The sequence below is a fragment of the Pieris rapae genome, chromosome 19, assembly GCF_905147795.1.
Source record: "Pieris rapae chromosome 19, ilPieRapa1.1, whole genome shotgun sequence".
NCBI lineage: Eukaryota > Metazoa > Arthropoda > Insecta > Lepidoptera > Pieridae > Pieris > Pieris rapae.
In genome coordinates, this window is record NC_059527.1 from 6,040,731 (window position 1) to 6,061,128 (window position 20,398).

The 20,398-nt window shown below is 32.0% G+C and overlaps 1 protein-coding gene across 1 annotated transcript in view; it reads left to right on the forward strand.

Moving 5' to 3' along the window:
* The first annotated feature begins 11,016 nt into the window (after positions 1-11,016).
* Positions 11,017-20,398, forward strand: part of LOC110998551 (5-hydroxytryptamine receptor 2C) — a 45,053-nt gene continuing 35,671 nt past the window's right edge. The window contains exons 1-2 of the mRNA XM_022267252.2: positions 11,017-11,730; positions 11,980-12,082. Of these exons, the coding sequence (XP_022122944.2) occupies positions 11,112-11,730; positions 11,980-12,082 (722 nt within the window). The 5' untranslated portion in view covers positions 11,017-11,111. The remainder of the gene's footprint in view (positions 11,731-11,979; positions 12,083-20,398) is intronic.

Genomic DNA, 20,398 nt, shown 5'->3' on the forward strand with positions numbered 1-20,398 from the left:
AATGTTAAAATCAAATATAATACCTTTTTGACATAAGAGCATCATACATTTTTTTTGCTCTATCACGGTTTGTACATTAACCAGCGTCAAGTATGGGATTTTTATAATTCCTTGTTTTAATTATTTACAGTTTATACATAAAAGGGTATCATACTTAAGATAAATTTCGACTATGTTAGTGAGTAACCTAAGCTAAATACTTTTGTCTTTACATTTATGTAAAGACAAAAGTATTTAGCTTAGGTTAGGTTAGGTAGCTTAGGTTAGTACTTTAGTACTAATATATGAAGTCGTAAATAAATGAATGTGCGGTAAACTATTTGTATCAGATTCCATTTTGGGTCGTTGAGTGGCGTGGCGTGGATGAGTGAGCAATTAGTAAAATCCTGAATTGTATCGTTTAATTGATTTTCTCTTTGAATGTTTATAAGGAAGACAAGGACCAATTATGCTATAGCTATTATATAATTATATAAGTTCCAGAATTATTCAACCATGGGTTTAAGAAGAATTAAAAGTTGGATCTTCTTGTTTTCTTTTCTTCGTAGACATAGATCCTGCTTTTTCTTAACCAGCCTTTTTACTAAAACAAATTAAGTCGACTTTGGTCCAATATGTGATACGTAGAAGTCTGCAAAAAATAAACCCTCTTTTCATAGTTTCTAACAATTTTGTTCTAAAACTGTGAAAAGCACTCGGAACTGTGTGGTTTGCTCTTTGAGCTGTTTTATATCTCATACATCGCTTCAGAAAAATAAAAATGTTTTGGAATTAGGTTTTCTATAGCGTTATTTATGATTGTAGATATTCTAGCGGTGTTCGTAATAGAATCATTTTTATTTTATAAAACTTAATAAGGGTCATAAGGGTGATCCCAAAAATATTTTAACTCGGCTGATCCGCACATTGTTAATTAGTCGTTGTTGAGCATTTGTTGGGTTAAGATTTTAATAAATAAATAAATATATAGATAGATAGATAAGTAAGTAAGTATGAATGTAAGTAAGTATGAAAGTAAGCAAGTAAGTAAGTAAATAAATAAATAAATACATAAATAAATACATAAATAAATACATAAATAAATAAAGATCTATACGCTCCAGTCAAACGTCGAAAGGCAAATAGATTTAAAAACTTTATCTGAAAGTCTTATTAGTTTAACGTAAAGATTTCTTTAACTTAAACTGAATCGTTAAAAACTTTTAACTGCGGTTTAGAATTTTAAAAGGGTGAATTACTTAACCAAAATTCAGTGAAACTAAATTCAGCTAATAATAGTTCGGGCTTGCAATTGCCACTTTCGATCCCGGGGATGCGCAAATACATCTAACGCGTTGCAAGCGTAAACTTCCGCACAAATCAAGTCATTTTAATAATTAAATTAATCATTGTCAGAATTAAATGTCGCCAATCGCAAAATGTTTTAAGAATAATAATTTTATTTTATTTTATTTTATTTATTTAAGTATTCCTACAGCTAATATATTAAACAATAACCAAACAATTACATTACACACAAAAGCCAAAACGGAATACACATATAAACAGAAACATAACATAACAGTTTTACAAAGCACAGAATCGAGATCGGTAAATCAAAACATATATTCAACATGAAACAACAAACAAAGCCATTATTGGTAAAAGTTACTTGAATTTTTTAAAATATTTTTTAAGAATTTTTTAGTCACATTAAATATATCGATTTGCTGGTAATTTATGTTGTAATCTGTAGGTATGCGATACATAACCGAGTTTCGTAAATAGTTGGTCTTAGAACGAGGAATCTCGAATAATTGGATTTGCCTTGTATTGGGTGATGAAGGGGTCTTAAATAGTAAAAGCGATAACAAGTCAGGGCAGTCAATAAAACCATTGCAAATAGCATGTAAAAATATAAGGTCGCATTGTTTACGTCTACATTCAAGGGATTCAATACCAAAGTACTTGCAGGAATCCAAGTAGCTACTAAACTTTTGGAAATCCTTAAAACTTAAAAACTTAAGGAACTTTTTTTGAATGTTTTCTATTGCTTCAATGTATTTCTTGTAACTGGGGGACCAAACAGTGCTTGCATATTCTAGTGTACTCCTAACAAAAGCAAAGTATAGACATTTTATACAATTTATGTTATTGAAAGATTTGCATACACGTTTGACGAAGCCAAGTTGTTTATATGCTTTTTCTGTCATATTATCTATATGATTAGAGAAACACATTTTATCATCTATGAGTATCCCCAAGTCTCTAACTAAATTCACTTCTTTAATTGTTGTATCTCTTAATTTATAACAAAATTGTATTTTCTTATGTTTGCGAGTAAAAGTAATTTTACTACATTTTCCAATATTCAAAGAAAGTTTATTTTTTCTGTAATAGTTTTCCAATCTAATAAGATCCTGCTGAAGCTGAACACAGTTATCCATAGATTTAATTTTTAGAAATATTTTTTTGTCGTCTGCAAACATGAGAAATTGTGAATACTTGAAACAACTTTTTATATCATATAGATAAGCGTTGAATAACAACGGACCCAGTATGGACCCTTGAGGTACACCAGATGTCACATTTATAAATGTGCTCTTATGCCCCCCCGTAACTACCGCCTGCCTTCTATTGGTTACATATGATTTGATCCACCTGTATAGATCTCCACGGATTCCTAGCGCTAATAACTTATGGAGGAGAATGACATGATCGACCCGATCGAAAGCTTTTTCGAAGTCCGTATAAATAGCATCTACTTGTTCTCCTTCGTCCATTCCCTTTAATATATACTCGGTAAAAACAGTCAGGTTGCTGACAGTTGACCGATTTTTCGTAAAACCATGCTGCTGTTGTGGTAGTTGTCTTAGGATAAGGGGACTTAACGTTTTACTAACTAATTTTTCAAATAATTTGCCAAATGAATTTAGAATCGAAATTGGTCGATAATGTTCTATTTTATTTCTAGATCCTTTTTTGTGGATTGGAACAATGTGGGCTTCTTTCCATTTGGATGGGAAACTACAAAATATATTAAGCGACTGATTAAATATATTTGTCAAAGGTTTTGAGAGTTGTCTATAGCATTTTTGTACAAAAATTGAAGGTATTCCATCGCTGCCTGAACCTTTATTAATATTTAAAGAGGGGTAACACAAATTTATACAATATTTATTGTATAAATAAATAAATGAATGACACATTGTTTATATAACCTTAAATAGAAAAGAAGTTGGTGTGGTGGAAACACAAACTGGATATAGATTTTCTGTCCAACGGGACAAAAACAACTTGAAAACAAAACAATGATTGGCGTTCAAGATAAAAAATTGGTGTAAAACAATTAACACTCAAATATGGAGGCTGTAAAATATAATTGCGAGAGGCATTTTGTGGAACAGCAGAAATTTTTGGAATACTTAAAAAAAGATTTTCAGTGTAATTGGTGTGGTTAACGAATCGCGACATAAATGCCTTTTGAAGTACTCGCCTCTTTGTGTTTTAATGTTTCTACCGAAAAGTTTTATGTGAGAAAATGTTTCATATAAAGGATTTTAAAATGGATAATAAAAATAATTACTTAAATTATTGAACGTTAAAAAATTGTTTTAAGATCATTTTCTCTTCTAACATAAAATGTAGAAAATATTATTAGGTTTAACACACCATGTAACTGGAATCACACAATTAAACCAAATTCTGCCTTTAAAATATACAATCTTACACAATACGTATAAATAATTGTAACATAAATGCCATGAAATTCCGACAAGACTTAGCTTATATATAATGACATCTTCAATTTCGATTTTTTTTCTAAAAAATACTATTGCCAGGAGAGATCCGAATAGTCTTGATAAGTTAGTAATGCTAGGGAGTAGTGATGGCGGAGGAAGTCGGGGTTGATCGCCTACTCGTCCGTCTGACCAAAATAAGACAATTGAGATTGACAAGTCGATGTATGGGCTTCAAGACAGACAGGACCTTCAGTAATGAAGACTACGTAGATGAAAATGAAAAAAAAAAATAAACACGTTTCTCTTATTAGACTAGTGTCGTACCTAGTATTGCAGGAATTAATAGGCAATATAAAGAGGTCGTAACTTTTGTAGCCATAGACCAAACGCTTAGGACATGCTCCGCATACCGAGAGCAATAATTTTTATTTCTTTATTTTCTGCTTGTTTGGACGTCGGATAGTTTGCACGTACGACTATTTGTTAGTGTTTTGCTTTTATGACCTGCTTTTGTCATTAATTAAACCTAGAAGAATATATGGCATCTTGTTTCTAGATGTTCACTAGATACTAGTTGTACTATACCTCAGTAAGTACATAGGGTCAACGAGATTCTTTAAATAATGTATAATGCTATTATCAGAAATAAAGTTCCATAAAAATAAATCAGTGGCACTACAACCACTTTAGGTCTTGGCCTCTTGGATTTCTGAATCTGTTTTATGATCAATTTTTAAATCTAATAGGCAAGTAGGTGGTCAGCCTCCAGTGCCTGACACACGTCGACTTTTTGGGTCTAAGACATGTCGGTTTCCTCACCGTTCGAGCAAATGTTAAATGCGCACATAGAAAGAAAAACCATTGGTGCACAGCCGGGGATCGAACCTACGACCTCAGGTAAGAGAGTCGCACGCTGGAGCCACTAGGGCCTAGGCCAACACTGCTCAATAAATAAAGTTTCATACTAAAGAAAATACTTAATAAGCGAGTGCCGCGACGGAATTATCGCTTTAAAGCGATCCCTTCCAGACGTCTACTTAAAGGTTTTTATTTTTAAATGTATGGGTAGAAAAAAAAGTACACAAATATAATATATACATGCACGTTACTTAGATGTTGTTTCTATTATTTAATAAATAAAAAGTTATACAAATAATTAATAATAGTATAAAGGCTAAAATATTAGAACGACGTACAATACAATTCCGCGTTCCATAACTTTCTCCATAACGGCACTGTGTAACATGAGGTAAATTACCTTAAGAAAAAAAAAAAACAGAAAAAACTTGCCTGTAAAGAAAAAATCTACTCTACGGGTCCTGTTGAAGGAATACTAAGGTATGCATTCGATATACTATAAAAATTACACAGAGCTTCAAACAAAAGGTTGATGAAATAAGGTCATCCAATCTTGAAATGCATTTTATTTTTTATAATTGCGAGAGCTTAAATTTGAAGGTCATTCTTGAGTTTTTGTAACAACTTCCTTAGCTTTAGTGGTGTATTTAAAATAATTACTACTATTTTGTATATTTAAATACTTGTTGTAAGTAGCTTTTGTAAAAAAAACTTTTAACTCGATAGAACCCAGATTTACGCTGTGTGAGTGACTATAGTACAGTGAGGGTTTTAGCACACATACACAAGTGCTTCTTCGTTGGGAGACACATTGATAAATATTGTGAGGCCACAGAGTGGACTTACATACTTACTTACGGAGTAACTTACTCTGCTCATACATGCGACCGTTTCAAAAGTACAGGAACTCCTATTCATTACATAATTGTTAGCTTAGCTTGACATAATTAAGGTATTGCATAATGATTAAATACATTTTAAGATGTTCTAACTTCCAAGTTTCTTTTTACTAAATTTAAATCTATATATCCCAGGGATGCCATCAGTTGCTCCCCTCACACTTTGAAATCGACTTTCCTTTAGTTTTTATAGTTTTTTCTTCTTCGTATTTGTTATGTAAAAGCTTGTCACGTTAAATATTGTTTTTATACCAATGTATCAGTGTTCCTAGCGTTGGCAAGCTTTATATGTATATTTAATTTGTAATAAAATAATTCCAGTTCTTCTCTTCCGTTCTACGTCCTGATTTGGGAACTGGCAGTAAATGTAAAATCAGAATTAAATTTGTATGTTATTTTTGAAGTTCATGATTGTTTTACCTAAATGAATAAATGATTTTGATTTGATTGAAATATATTAAAATCATGGTATGTTACATTAGAAACCACTGTGGTCTGTATATGTAATGTATTATGAAACCATAGCCTCAGAAAAAGCGTGATAAATGCATATCAAAGTAATTTAGTAATTTTTTTTATTTAAAGTAGTTTTTTTTTGTACTTTTTTTTTTACGTTATTTTTTGAACCTTGCCTAAAGGGACTCCTTTTAATAATATTTTTTTAATAAGTAAATTTTAAGGTTAGTTATTAGATATATTTTTATGTATTATGTTATTTCTGTATTATTTATAGCATTATTTGATAATTTATTATATGTCACATATTGGAATACAAGTTAAGAAATTTTTACAATATTTTAATATTAATTTAACATTTGCATGATTATATTTTTAAATGAGAAATAAAAAATTTTTTACTTTACATTTTACGTAAGTTAACATTAGGCTACCTAATAACTGACTAGGTAGTCCATTTATTAGCCGCGGAAGCAAATACCTAAACGTTCTATCGCCATATAATATGTTGTTTGCTCTCGACAACGCAAAAAAATGCTCCAATAATACGTCATTTATTTGCTGTTACGGTATTAAAATGTTCATAATTTTTACGTGTATGCTATCTATAAATACATCCACTTTTGTGAATACAAGACTAGGCATACAAGAATGTTTAGCGTGTAGCGTTAAAATAAAGCTGAGAAAGATTCGGATGACACTTCAAACTTAAAGGGCCAAGCGTTTAGTAATTTTGTTTCCATTAAAAACAAGGTAATTCGAGTTTCATTTTCAGACTGAAAATTTGCTAATTTATATTTTGGTCGCGTCACGTCAATTCACGACATTTAATAAGACAGTTACTTACTCAAGCTTCAGAATTAGCTTAAAAGCTGAATTTTTTTTTGAACTGTATGCTTTAGAAGGTTACAGTTCTTTAGAAAGCTTCAATACGCCTCTTGCGGCGTGGGTGTATTGAAATATTTGTGTTGAATCTTGCCGTGCATAGTTCTGTTAAGAGTATCTAGTTTATTTTTAGTAACTGTAAGCTTAAAGTTTGTTTATGTGAAATTTTTTAAGCTTGCATACTTTGACTATCACATATAGTCTACATGTGATAGTCACAGTATGCATATGATCCATGGAGTTTGTATATTATATAAAGTGACTAAACACAATGTTTAGTTATATTGTTATGGTTTTTATTTATTAAAAAAAAAGGTGCTAGTTCGTTGGGTAGGTACGCCCTACTAATATAAAAATGATTACGTGTTTTTAAGGAATCTAATCTATCTAATGTCATTAATTAAAAAAAACTACGAATCCAAACGCGGGAAACGTTCTTGACGTTGATAAAGGAGTACCTACCTTTCCACAGACTATAGCAAAAAATGTAATAGATACTTGTGGTTATTGATCAGTAGGTATGTGTAACAATAACGAGACTTAAGTCAAATAATTAACCAAAATATAATAAAACAAATTAAATTAATTACTGATATGACATATCTATTTTTTTACATATTTTATTTTAACAATTCTATATAATTTAGTTGATCCACATCGTCTCGTTAAATACTGTAAGCCATAGTCAAAGTCAGAGTCAAAATAACTTTATTCATATAGGTAAACAAATAAACTTATGAACGTTAGAAAAGAAGTTAAATTAATTCTAAATTTACATTTATTACCAGAGCGTAGCGGGCAAAACTGGCAAGAAACTCTTTTTAATCGCTAAGTTTTGAGTCATACAAATTGTTTGAGTCATACATATATAAGAGTACTTTTAAACGTAAGGTTCAATGTCAAAATAAATTCCTGCATTTGTTAGCGTGCCAAGTTTATGAGCTATTAAGATGTAGTGCTGACTACGTCATTTCCATTCCAATATGCAGCTATCCTGCCTTTACGGATATGAGATGCTTTTTTAATAAACCCATTATCTACTCATAAAGTTTAAATTGATTTTTGGTTATTGTGTTGTGTATTTATTTATTATTATAGTAGAAGTTGTATTGGGCTACATTGTAAAAGCAATAATTTACTGAATATTATGTTACGCCTATATCGATAGAGAGTGTCGATAGTATCCCTAAACATTCGAAAATAACCTTAGTAAGCACTTTTTCGCTATATATTTGATTACAGTTATTAGAGCTCCCTGTTTTAAAAACAAACTGTAGTTTTAATTAATGCACATTTTAATGTTTTTAAATTTATTGAAATGGAAAAATGATTCATTAACAGCGTAGATATTCAGGGAGGCGTTATAAATGAGTTTATTTATATTAAATTCTTCTAGTTCATTTATTTCACAGTCTCATTAAGAAGATAGCTTGGATGATTCAAGCAATGGTACACTCAATATAATATTTCTAACGATACACCTAACAATAGGTACTACACATATAATGAGGCTGTTTGTTATATAACCTGTTGTTAAATAAATAATGATAAATGTTCTTCATAATATTTATGTGGATCAAGGCAATACAGACTACATTATAAATGTTTATATGGAGACGTGAAGATTCATCAGCAGTACGCTGTGGAGCTTTGAATCAAACTCATCAATATCTCTCAAGAAACAAGTGAAGATTAGATTTTGGAAGTTTTGACTTAGAGTTAAATCCTAGTCTTATCTTAAATCATCATGACCGAAATAAGGCAAGACTGAAGTAAGCCATTAACTATGGCTAATAATCTGTATTCTACATAAAATCGACACCTATACAGCTATACACCTATACATATCAGATAGTGTTGTTGACATGGTAAAGGAACCTTTCTTTTTAATTTTTTGTAATTCACAAAATAATAAACTATAAACGGGTTACATTTTAATTAACCTAAGGCCTATATGTCCTCACTTATGCACCCAAGTGTTGATGTAATTAAATTCTTCAGGTTTTAAAAATAAACCATGCACTCCTAACAATACCTTGCACGAGTGAGAACTCGTACGAGGTATTAATTAATTAAAATAAGAGGAGAGATACGACTCTCTTATTTTAATTAATTGCCTATCAAATAATGCGTAAAAATAATTATAGCTGGGATACTCTTGACATAATAAATTCTACCATTTTGTAATCGGCCTTTTAATCGGAACTTATACAGAGAAATATTGCTGCAGAAAACATAAAAATATATGACTGAAAGGTATTTTCATTAAAACGAATAATACATATACCAAATCCGTTCTAAAAAAAGAAATTTTGCGTAATTGCGGTATATGCCCATTGCAATTTGCGGTATTAAGATAAAACTGTATTTTTTCCGTAAGTGTAACAAGAATTACAATACCTAGACAGCTAGTCTCTGAAGATATTCACCAATCTGAAGGTCATCAGAGATGGATGCTTCGGTGTTGTAATCTGCCACAACGGGGTACTACGCCTCTGAGCTAGGAATTGCTCGCACATTTGCATAATATGAACATTTCGATATTGTGACATAACCAAGTAAGAGGTATTGAAGTACTGTTTGTCAAATCCTGTACATTTTTGACATATGGAAGGAATATTTATTTTTGAGCTTCACAAAAAATCCTGGTATTTTTATTTTAACTAGTATATATTTTAACTGTACTTTTTTGTATAATTTATCACCTTTAATTTATTTCCTTAAGTGTCATATATTTTAGGTACGATGGTTTGTAACAACGTTAATTTAGTACTATATATGATGAGGTAAACTTAAAAATAAATAAATACTTACATAATCGACTCTTAAATCATACCCCAAGAGTTCAGATTAGAAGGAATAAACGACTTCAGTCTTCTAAGTACATTAGTCTTTTAAGAGTAGAAATGTGTGAAACAAATTAGGATTTTCCTTAGCTGTAGTAACAAAGTAACATGTTAGCTCTTAAGTGCCTTTTCGACTACGTTGGTTGGTTAAATTTCCAGGATTTATAACTTAATCATCTTCTCTTATCTCATACCAATTCCATATGACTTAAATTTTTTAATTCTTTATACAAAAACTTTAAAATTATCAATTTTTATACATTTAGAACAACATTGAAAAAACCTAATATTGAATAGTTCCTTTCAATTTGAAACACTCTATGTTTAGTAGGAAATCAAAAGTAAAAAAAATAGAGGCTGTGACCTTTTACATTTGGGCCTTAGATTTCTGGATCTCTTTCGTGATCACTTGACTTTTTATAAAACAGGCAGAGGCTAGTACGTGATCAGCCTTCTATGCGTGACGGCATCGTCTTTCTGCGTCTATGGAAAGGCGGTTTCACACATAGAATGTTCATTTTGGTGCAAAGCTGTGGTTTAAAACAATTACTCAAGCCACAAAAATGTTCTATATTTGCCTTAAAATAGACGCAGAACTGAGTCTACCGCATACCAGCGCCCAAAACGCATTGAAATAAGCGGTTGTAAAACTTATAACAAGTATACCACATATTCAGTTGAAATGTTCATATTTGTAAATGTCAGAGGAAACCTCGCTGGTTGTCGGCTTTAACAGAGTGCGCTGACTTAATGACATTGCAGTTACCGACTAAACTGTGACAGCTAAACATTTGTTTTTTAAACCACATACAGTTTCTCATATATTTGATCATACATATATTTTACTTAGATGAAAAATACTGGAATATTTAAAATCTAGAACCTAAATGTTCGTCAATGCACATAAAAAGAAAATCGGTTTACGTTAATTTCTCGGGAAATATTTAATAAAAATATATATTAGATTATATTATGTACTTTAAATATTTATTATATTTTTGGAGCTTTAATAAACAAACTAATATAAATGCTTTTTTGAAATTATTCTTCTTTTGGCGCGTTAGGGACAAATCATGAGACTAAATATTTACGATGCGCGCGCACACCGTCACAAAAAACCGACGCCCTGAAGTTAGCAGTAGTATTCATGATATTTATTTATGACTACAACGTAGAATAAGGCGAAAGAAAATTCTTGATATGATTTTTATCTAGGTACGCCAAAGAAGTATAACTTCTGACGCGGCTACATAAGCACACACATGTTTTTTTACCATTTGATTCTTAGAAATTTGTCATTATGTACGTAATCGATTTAAAAATTCAAAATCTTCTATTGTTACAGATATCGTGACAGCACCAAGATGCAAGGCATAACATAGTACGAACAAGATATACGATGACAAATATTATCCACCCGGCACTATGTCATAAATCTTCTTGCTATGACTAATATCACGTCGGAGCTTGAAGATTTCAAATGCAAACTCCTCACTGGGCCCAGCTGCTCGGACGACTTAATACCAGGTCTCGAATGTTCGGAGAACGTAACTTTCCTCTACAACTGCGAGCTAAACTTGGATGTTCAGAATGAAACTTCCTATACCTGCGTCAAATGTTCCATGGGTAATAACAGCGACGCAACTTCATGCGATTTTAGGCTCAATTTGATGACAGTTGTCTATGAAAATGCCCTAAAGAACGTGTGGCTGAAACTACCTGATTACCTATGTGATTGGAACGATTTGGTATGTTTCCATGATTCGCTGAGGACGTATCGTGTTACAAATGACAGTTTGAGTGTTTTAGAAAGTTTTCAGTGTAAGTGGAATTATGGTAATGTGACGGAAGATGTCGATTTAGGGGCGCGATATGAATGGACATTTTTGTTCGTGATTTTGTTTATAGTGGCGGGTGGGCTGGGCAATATTCTTGTATGTTTGGCTGTGTGCCTCGATAAGAGATTGCAAAATGTTACCAACTACTTTCTGTTGTCTTTGGCAATAGCGGACTTGTTGGTTAGTTTGTTTGTGATGCCAATGGGTGCGATACCAGGGTTTTTAGGTAAGTTCTATTTATAAATTATTATTTACAATAATATTTAAATTAACTAACAATTTACATATTAGTTAGAAAGTTATAAAAAAATTGTTTAATACTATTTTAACATTTAATGTAGATAAATTATATACGAAATATATACCTTTTAAAATTTACTATATGTAAATGTAAATGAAATTATAATTAATTTAGCGTTTATATTTGCACCTTCTAAACAATTCTTCCCCATTGGTTAATGTAACAATTTTCCAGGTTATTGGCCGCTAGGCGTTGTCTGGTGCAATGTTTATGTGACGTGTGACGTGCTCGCCTGTTCAGCTAGTATTATGCACATGTGCTTCATCAGTATTGGCAGGTATATTTAAAATTGGGTCTGATACTATATTACAATTTTTGTTTCTTTATAGTATTTAAATGGCTGACTGGACTTCTTGAATGCCAGATACCTCGCGAGTACATTGCGGACTATTAAACTTTACTTTAATAGATTTAACATGTGCTGTTATATTATTTAATATCAAATCTCCAATTATAATTATTTTAGTCTCTCAATTAATAACGCACAAGAGCCAATGCGGCATACAATATAACGTATATATATAATATTACTAGCAGACTCGGCCAAGCGTTTTGCGTGCGTGGCTAAGTTTTTTTTATATTACATAGTAATATAAAAAAAAACTTAAAACAAAAAAAGACAAAGTGTTGTTGTTGTTGGGAAACTGTAGGAGAACTGATGAGAAAGGTAGATAGCTTATGTGAAACGTTGGTACTTTTAACACAGCGCCATCTGTTAGAGTTGTATCAAATAATAAACAAATAATTTGCAATAACATAAAATTGCGGCTATAATTAAAGATCTAAGCTATCCTATCTCTTAAGTTGGACCAGACTGCTCACGGTGTGCCAATTTCATTTAAAATCACTTGAGTACTTTAGGAGTCTTTTTTTATGTTTTAACATTAAAAATAGAACAAAACAGATGGAACACGATTGAAGTCTACGCCAACCGCAGTCGGTTCGATTTTCCACCCGAATTGTCGCATCTCGTAGATTTTTTCAATTTTTCCAAGATATATTCCATACCTCGTAGCATCCTAATAGAATAGATTGGTTCTTTATCTTTACGACTGGGCCCCGCTCACCCTAATCATTGAATGAAGATGTTACAACGACGACAGAATCCTCGCTTATATTCGCATTTTTCTCAAATATTCTAATACCACAGATAATTTGTTTTTGATTTCCCAAAAGAAGCCTTTATCATGCAGATAGGATTATTCCATAGAGGTTTATTGTTCATATCATGCTTGACGTATTATATTGTAAATGAAAAACACTTTTATTTCTTTCGTCCGTGTGTAAACTCATTATTTTAAATTATGACACTCACAAAAACTTGTAGCTATGTATTGGAAGATGTTAATTACTAATTACACAATCAGATGACCGTATCTTCGGAATAATAGTCAACTGTGCTCGTCTCTTTCTGTCACATTGTGCTTAAGCTATGATGAAATGAGACAGTTGTTACTTTAGTTTATAATTATCTACTGGATCTTCTTAGATCATACTTCCTTGTTAAAGTATAACTTTTACTTTTACTCTTATGAAAAAAATGTATATCTAGTTCAGCCCTTAGTTTTGTTACAAATGAAAATGCATTTGCTTTTATTGAAGTAGTTTATACCTAAAAGTTTCTGGCTTTAACAGCATAAACAGCCTTTGTGGTTCTAATAGCAGGCTGACCCGATCTGTTTGGGTCTACGACAGACGAAGTGTTGTTGTATCTGTTGATAGTACGATATATGGACATACAGCTGATACCAAGCTTTTGCAGTATGGAACATGACCGACGGCTCTATACCTATTTCCTTTAATACCCCATTCCATATTGTAATAATAAGAAATGTGAAATGGCGCAAATCGAAAGAAATTTTTAAAGCGATGTATTCTAAATTCAAAATAATGAAAAAGTTGAAAAAAAAAAGTTTTTATGTATCAGTACTTATGGCCAGATTAGTTGCAAGCTCCCTAGTTCTATAGTAGTAGGGGAGCCCAAGAGGGGATTTCGGGATTTACTCAAGCGCGGCAGATTAATATACAGGGGGATACCTTGTACCCGGTTAAGTACCTCCACCAAATATGAGGCCCATATATAAGGCCGCCCGTGAAGGATACAGGATCAGATTAGTAAAAAAAAATTGATCATCAGACATTCTCGAGCGCGTCAGATTAAGGTAGTGTGAGTTAATCACATCCTAAAAAGTGTATATTCCACTAATCTGACAATTTGAGAGTAACGTAAAGAGAGGGGAGGGCAGCAAAGTTGTAAAAAAAAACGTCATCTTGACATTCTCGAGCGTAGCTTATTTTTTTTTTATTTTGAATGAAATAATTCAAGTATATTGAAAAATATATAATCTGACGATTTCCGCAAGCCGAAATAACAAAATTTCGTCGATAAAGTTCGTGCGATAAACGCGTGCAGCTGCGTGATGCCTACATTTCCTTCTCCGCGTTTCCCTCAAAATTAGATTTCATGTGAATTTGAACCGATTCGGACCGATAGATTTTGAGAAATTTTGAAAAATCTAAAAAAATAACAATTTGTTTTTTTGAAAGTGTTTTTTTGCAATAACTTTTAAACGGCTTTATCCATCAACTTCAAAAAACTAATCCACCTTTAAGCTTAAAAAACGACGTCGATCGCCACCAAACTGGTCAAAATCGGTTGATTCGTTCGAGAGATATCGTGAACGAAAGAAAACCGAAAAAAGTGTTTCTATCACATAACTTCGACATTTCTTATCGGATTATCGTTTTTGATGAAATTAAATAATTAGAGCTTAAAAAATACGTCGATCGCTGTCAACCGCGGGATAATTGCTTGATCCATTCAAAAGTTATTGGGGTTTGAAAATTTCAAAAATAGTGTTCTATGAAACTTCTATCAGACTTTCGAGCTGGGACAACTCAAACGCATAGAAATATTATTTCTTTGAACTCAGCAAGCTCATAAGTACAATTTTAAGCGCCCAGGAATGGAATTGCAGGGATGGCCTTTAGGGTGAACCGTTTTTCTAATATTTTTTTTGTCAGATCAGGCAAATCCCTCTAGATAATCGTCAGATTATGAGACAGTACGTTTAGAATATAAATCTGAACCATATATATCTTAATCTGACGCGCTCGAGTATTTCAAAATGGCGAATTTTTTTTGCACATTATAATAATGGCTGCGAGTTTGCGTCAGATCGAAATCGTCAGATTATTGAATGAGAGCTTTTGTTTTGGTGCACTTAACACCCCCTTTGAAAACCTGACGCGCTCGATTAAATTTTTTTTTTTTCATTTTTAACCCTTACGTACAACCACCCCCATCATGCAAATGGTCAGATTAACATACGTACATTATTAAAAATACGTAGGACATTGATGCTATCAATATCTGACGCGCTCGTGTATGTCCATGCAACAGTTTTTTTTTACATATTTAAACATCTATAGCCGCTTTCCCCACCGATGAAAAGGTATATATCATATAACATTTTTTTCTTCTTATCATCTAAGCTTTGCAACCCAATAGGTCTCCACGACGCTCGAGTAAATCCCCATTTAGCATCGTGGGCTCCCCTACCATAGTGACATTTTTTTTACTAATATCGAATCCAATAGCTTATTCGGTGCTAAGGGGTCCTCAGTACGTTCTGGTATTAATGAAAAGCTTAATAACAAGAGATAACGATTATTAAGTGATCAAAGAGCACGCAGAATTCATGACTAAATACAATATCATACGTGCCATTACATTAAATGTTGTCTTAGAATGTTCCTTTTAAGCTCGAAATCACGACGCATAAGCTGATCATATTTACAACGTATCTCAATGCAACAAGGTTCAATTTCGCATTGCATTAAATGCTATTCACACTCGAATAGTTTGCCGGAATTTTACCCCAAATTTGGATATTACACGGCTTATATCTGTTATGTGTGAAATGGGGTTACTGGTATAATCCCACGCGTTTTAATGACTTAAGCAAAGCTTCTGCCCAAAGGGTTTGGACATCAAATAATTCTTACAAGCATTTTTGGCAGTTAATTTTTATGCGCCTGTTACGATCCGACCTTACTGTGCAATCGGTTTTATGAAAGGATAAACTTTAAATATCCGAAACAGTTTGTATTATAATTTGAATCCCAATCAATGTATAGCTATTGGATAGTAACTCTCAAAGACTTTCCAGTTTCGGAAAGATAAGCTTTTAACGATTACATATACGAATTGACTAAATGACTAAATGAACAGGATTATTTTCGTTGAGTTTTAAATTAAAAAAACCTAACATTGTTGATTGAGATATTTAACAAACGTAAAAAGTATTTACAATTTTCTTAACTATTGTAATAATAATTCCTAAAAATGTAAAACTATAATAAATTCAATAAGTTTGGTCCCTGTGGCTGTGTAAAGGTTCTTGTATACAATAGGTTGCCTTTTAGGTTGCCTTATTTTAAAAATCCAATTTCGGTCGTCTGAAAATTGACATAATCTTTACGCTAATTTGCGCGAATGCTTTGATGTAGAAAAAATGTTTGGAGTTTGATTATTGGTGATTTCATTCTTTTGGATACAAAGAAAACTCTGTGCCTTCAGGTCTAAACCAATCATTGTATCGGAAATGAAACTACCCACACCTTTATATGATATACTTTTTTACATTAAATACTTACAAAATTCAGTAAAGAAAGATTGCACTAAACATCTCTACATCAGTTTAAATGAATCCTTGAAATGATAAAATAAGACAAATTCACGTTTTAATACCGACTACAATGTATTTTAATAAAAGTTACCGTACACAAGGGATGGCTTAGAGCTGAACTACTTAAAAATTCGTTAAAAATACAGTATATTTTGTTGAAATCGTAAAGATAATGAACCAGACAAGTTTTATTTTAAAACAGAATGAAAACATTTACGAGGTCGTAAAAATGATATTTTAGTGGTGTGGTGTTTTTGACTTTTTATTCGTTGCGAATGCTTTTGCATTTCTAAAACTTCCCTCCGAGGATTGTTCTCTATTTAAAATGTCTCAATCTATATCTTAAAGTATTTAAGTAATTCTACAAATAATAATTTGTTGTCTTATTTTTTCAGTCAATGTTAGACAAAGTCAAAAATCATTTATTCATGTAGGTTCCCGAGTTCGCGGGTCTGATAGCTAACAATGAAAGCTAGCATTATAGTAATGAAAAACATATTGAGCCATATAGGATGCCATTCGACCGAGAATTGGAACATCAATTTCATCAGTTTCAGAAGTTAAATATTAATATGAGATACGGGGCTTTTAGATTCAAACACTTGTTACTAAATTTATAACTGAATAGAAATCACTGCCTTCCTTTTTTGATGTCAAAGGATTATCATAAGGATTAAGTAGAACCGGTTTGATGGTTCAACTTAATCCTTATGCATTAACCGCTAAGCATTAACCTGGCTTCTAATAAGAGACATTGAATTATTTCTCTGAATTGAGCTTGAGAAATATGAGTGAATAGTGTTTTCACGTGCCTGCATCGTAAAATAAGTTGTTAATGAGCTAGTTTGCTTACAGTTAAGTAACTCACTTATGTTGTATATTTTGGTACAGCCGAATAACATCAAAGTATGAACATATATAACCTATAGCTTTTCTTGCGACGGCAACATAATGACCAGTATTTTTTTTAACATTAGAAATATAGCCCTGTTATTAGATAGATTGTATCTGGATTCATGCAAAATATTTAACTAAAATTCCTATATATTAGCGCAATGTTTATCGAGTGGCTTCAGCGTGCCAATCTCCTTGAAGTCGTAGGTTCGATTCCTGGCTTAGCTCTAATGCAAAAGTCGACGACATGTGTCAAACAAGACAACAAGTACAAGGCTGTAAAATCAGCCTGAATTTTACGTTTACTTGTCTATGAAATAAAAAGTGGCCAAAGAACTGTTACTGAATTATTCTTATTATATAGCTTTTTCAATGAAGCAACGAAACATCTGGAGCGGACAATCTGTATGTACCGGTTTCTATTCAGTGCCTCTCTTGTGACAGTTCTTATGATAGACAGAATTATGAGGACGACGAGTCTTAAGTGGTCCATGTGTGTCCAAAATTATTATATGTAAGTTATGGAAAAACAAATAACGTCTTGCTGCTCTGAGATAAAAAGATGAAAAGAACGTGCCAATTCTTAAAAGGCCGACAACGCACGGTGGCGGCGGTATCACATAACATAAGGTGAGCCTCCTGCCCGTTTGTCACCAGTTCTATATAAAAAAAGAAAATAAGTACAAACCCGTCTAATATCTAAAATTAGTTTGTGTACTAGTTCATTCAATTAACGATTTCCTTTATAGCTCAAAAATATACAATGAAACATAAACAGTACTGAAATAGTTTTTATGCTCTTTCTGTTTATAACAACATATAGTAGACTGACAGTTTTCTACCGAATTCTATAATGACTGACAGCTAACGATTTGCCGGTGTTAACAATTTTTATTGCCATTATTTATCTTGTTTACATTTTATTTTCTGTGTATAAAGTTTCCACGAGTGTTAATACTTTGTGCTGCCTATAATTTACTTTTAAACAAAATGTACTTCCAGCTATATGTGCTTCTGTGAATCATTACTTTAAGATTTTAATTAAATTAAGAGTTTCTTACCAGTTCTTCTCATCCGTTTTACGAGCTTGATTTGAGAAGAGACTGTAAGATAAGGCTGCAAATTTAAATAAAGAATCATTTGCTGTCAGCTGTGATAAGCTTAAAATAAAATATACGAAATTCTCGAAGTATAAAAATTATGAAACTCGCACAGCGGGTGTCAAATTCGTTTTTGAGAAGTATCAGGTGATTCAAATTAGGTAAATTCTCAATGAAAATTTTACGGTACAATTTGAAATCATTTTATAAATTACATTAAAACATTTATACTTTTGTAACTAAAATATAATATTTTTATTAAAATATATATTTAGTACAATACAAATTTTAAGTTTTCTTGTAATGTATCTTCTAAGTTTTTTAATATAAGGGCCTGTTTCACAATGTCCGGATAAGTTCCAAATAAGCTATTTATTACTTATTGGTAGGAAAAACAGTATTTTTGCGTTTCACGACTGTCAGATAGCGCTGATAAAAGTCATAAAACGCGAAGTATCTTATTCGGAACTTTTATCTTTCGAATAATTTATGTGTTGCATAGCTAATTGGCACTTTATCCATACATTGTGAAAAAGGCCCTAAATATTATAAACCATACGGTTACTACCCAATGACTGGAAAATTACTGGATTCACTATATTTCACTTCTTACACTTCACCGATTTTACATAAAACTTTATCAAAGTTATCTGAATAATGCTCATGCGCACGTTAGCTGGTTCCATACACAGATAGACTCCGATGCGTGATCCTCAGGCAGATGTTCGATGTAAGTTCATTAACAATGGAGTGAGTCCAATAAGTTCTTCATTACGACACATGCCCCACTCTTAAGAACATGTTTCTATTTAACCAATTAAATAAAAATAGTATAGTAATTAATTAAATAAATACTAAAAGCAAATACAATGTCAAAAGTCTTGTTGGGTATATTTCTACGGTTATTTAACCGCGAGATAATCCTGCTGCTACGTGCATTCCAATAGAGTTTGTACGTGTTGGGAATTCAGAAGCTTAGCTATCAAGAGTCTTGAGGCCCGATTTCCGACTTGAAGCTAGTCCGCATGATCTAGCTTTTAAAATTCACTTCAATGCATTTTTAAACATTCTTTGTGTACAATATGTTTATTAAATAAATAAAATATGTTTAATATAGTACATAAGATAGACAGGTATCATTAAATTTGAACCTGTAGGAATCGCTACTCATCAGCAAAGAAACAGAGGGTGAGGCCGAGAGAAAAAGCCGGCGTAAAAAACTTTCGGCGGAAAAAATGTTACAAATTTTATTTTTATTTTTTTTTATTTATTCAATACATGTGATAAAAAAATACATGAGGGTACATGCAAATAACCATGCGCTGAAACCAACAGATTTAAGTGCGGCATGGTGTGGTCGCTGCTACTCGACTGTTTGATTACATAATTAATTTAACACTTACATAGTATCTTATTTTATAGCATAAAGTACAGTCATACGCCAACATTTATAGATACAAACAAAGTGCCGGAAATATGTCTATACAACTTTAATGATAATATTATTACGTTCATTTTGTTACACAATATCAATTCAGTCTTAATGAATTTTAATGGATCCTTGCAATGATATAGCTTGTACAACAGAATAACACTTAGGCTACAATTTTTTATCGAGTTTTTACACAGTTATGATCTATTCTTATCTGTATATTTTTTAAGCATAACGGGACAAATAGTGGGCTTTGAGTATAAATTTACTTTTGTTTATATTATTTAGTACACTATTCAAGGTTTGGTTCGGTATATTATTTAAGATGCTAGGAAGCATGTACTCCCAGGTCCGTTGACCGTATGAATTTTTAAAGTTGGGTATTATGTAGTTAGGTGAGTAGGGCAAAACACGTAGATTGTTATGTCTTTCTTTTTTTACTAACGAATCTATATGACCGTGAGCCTCACACACAA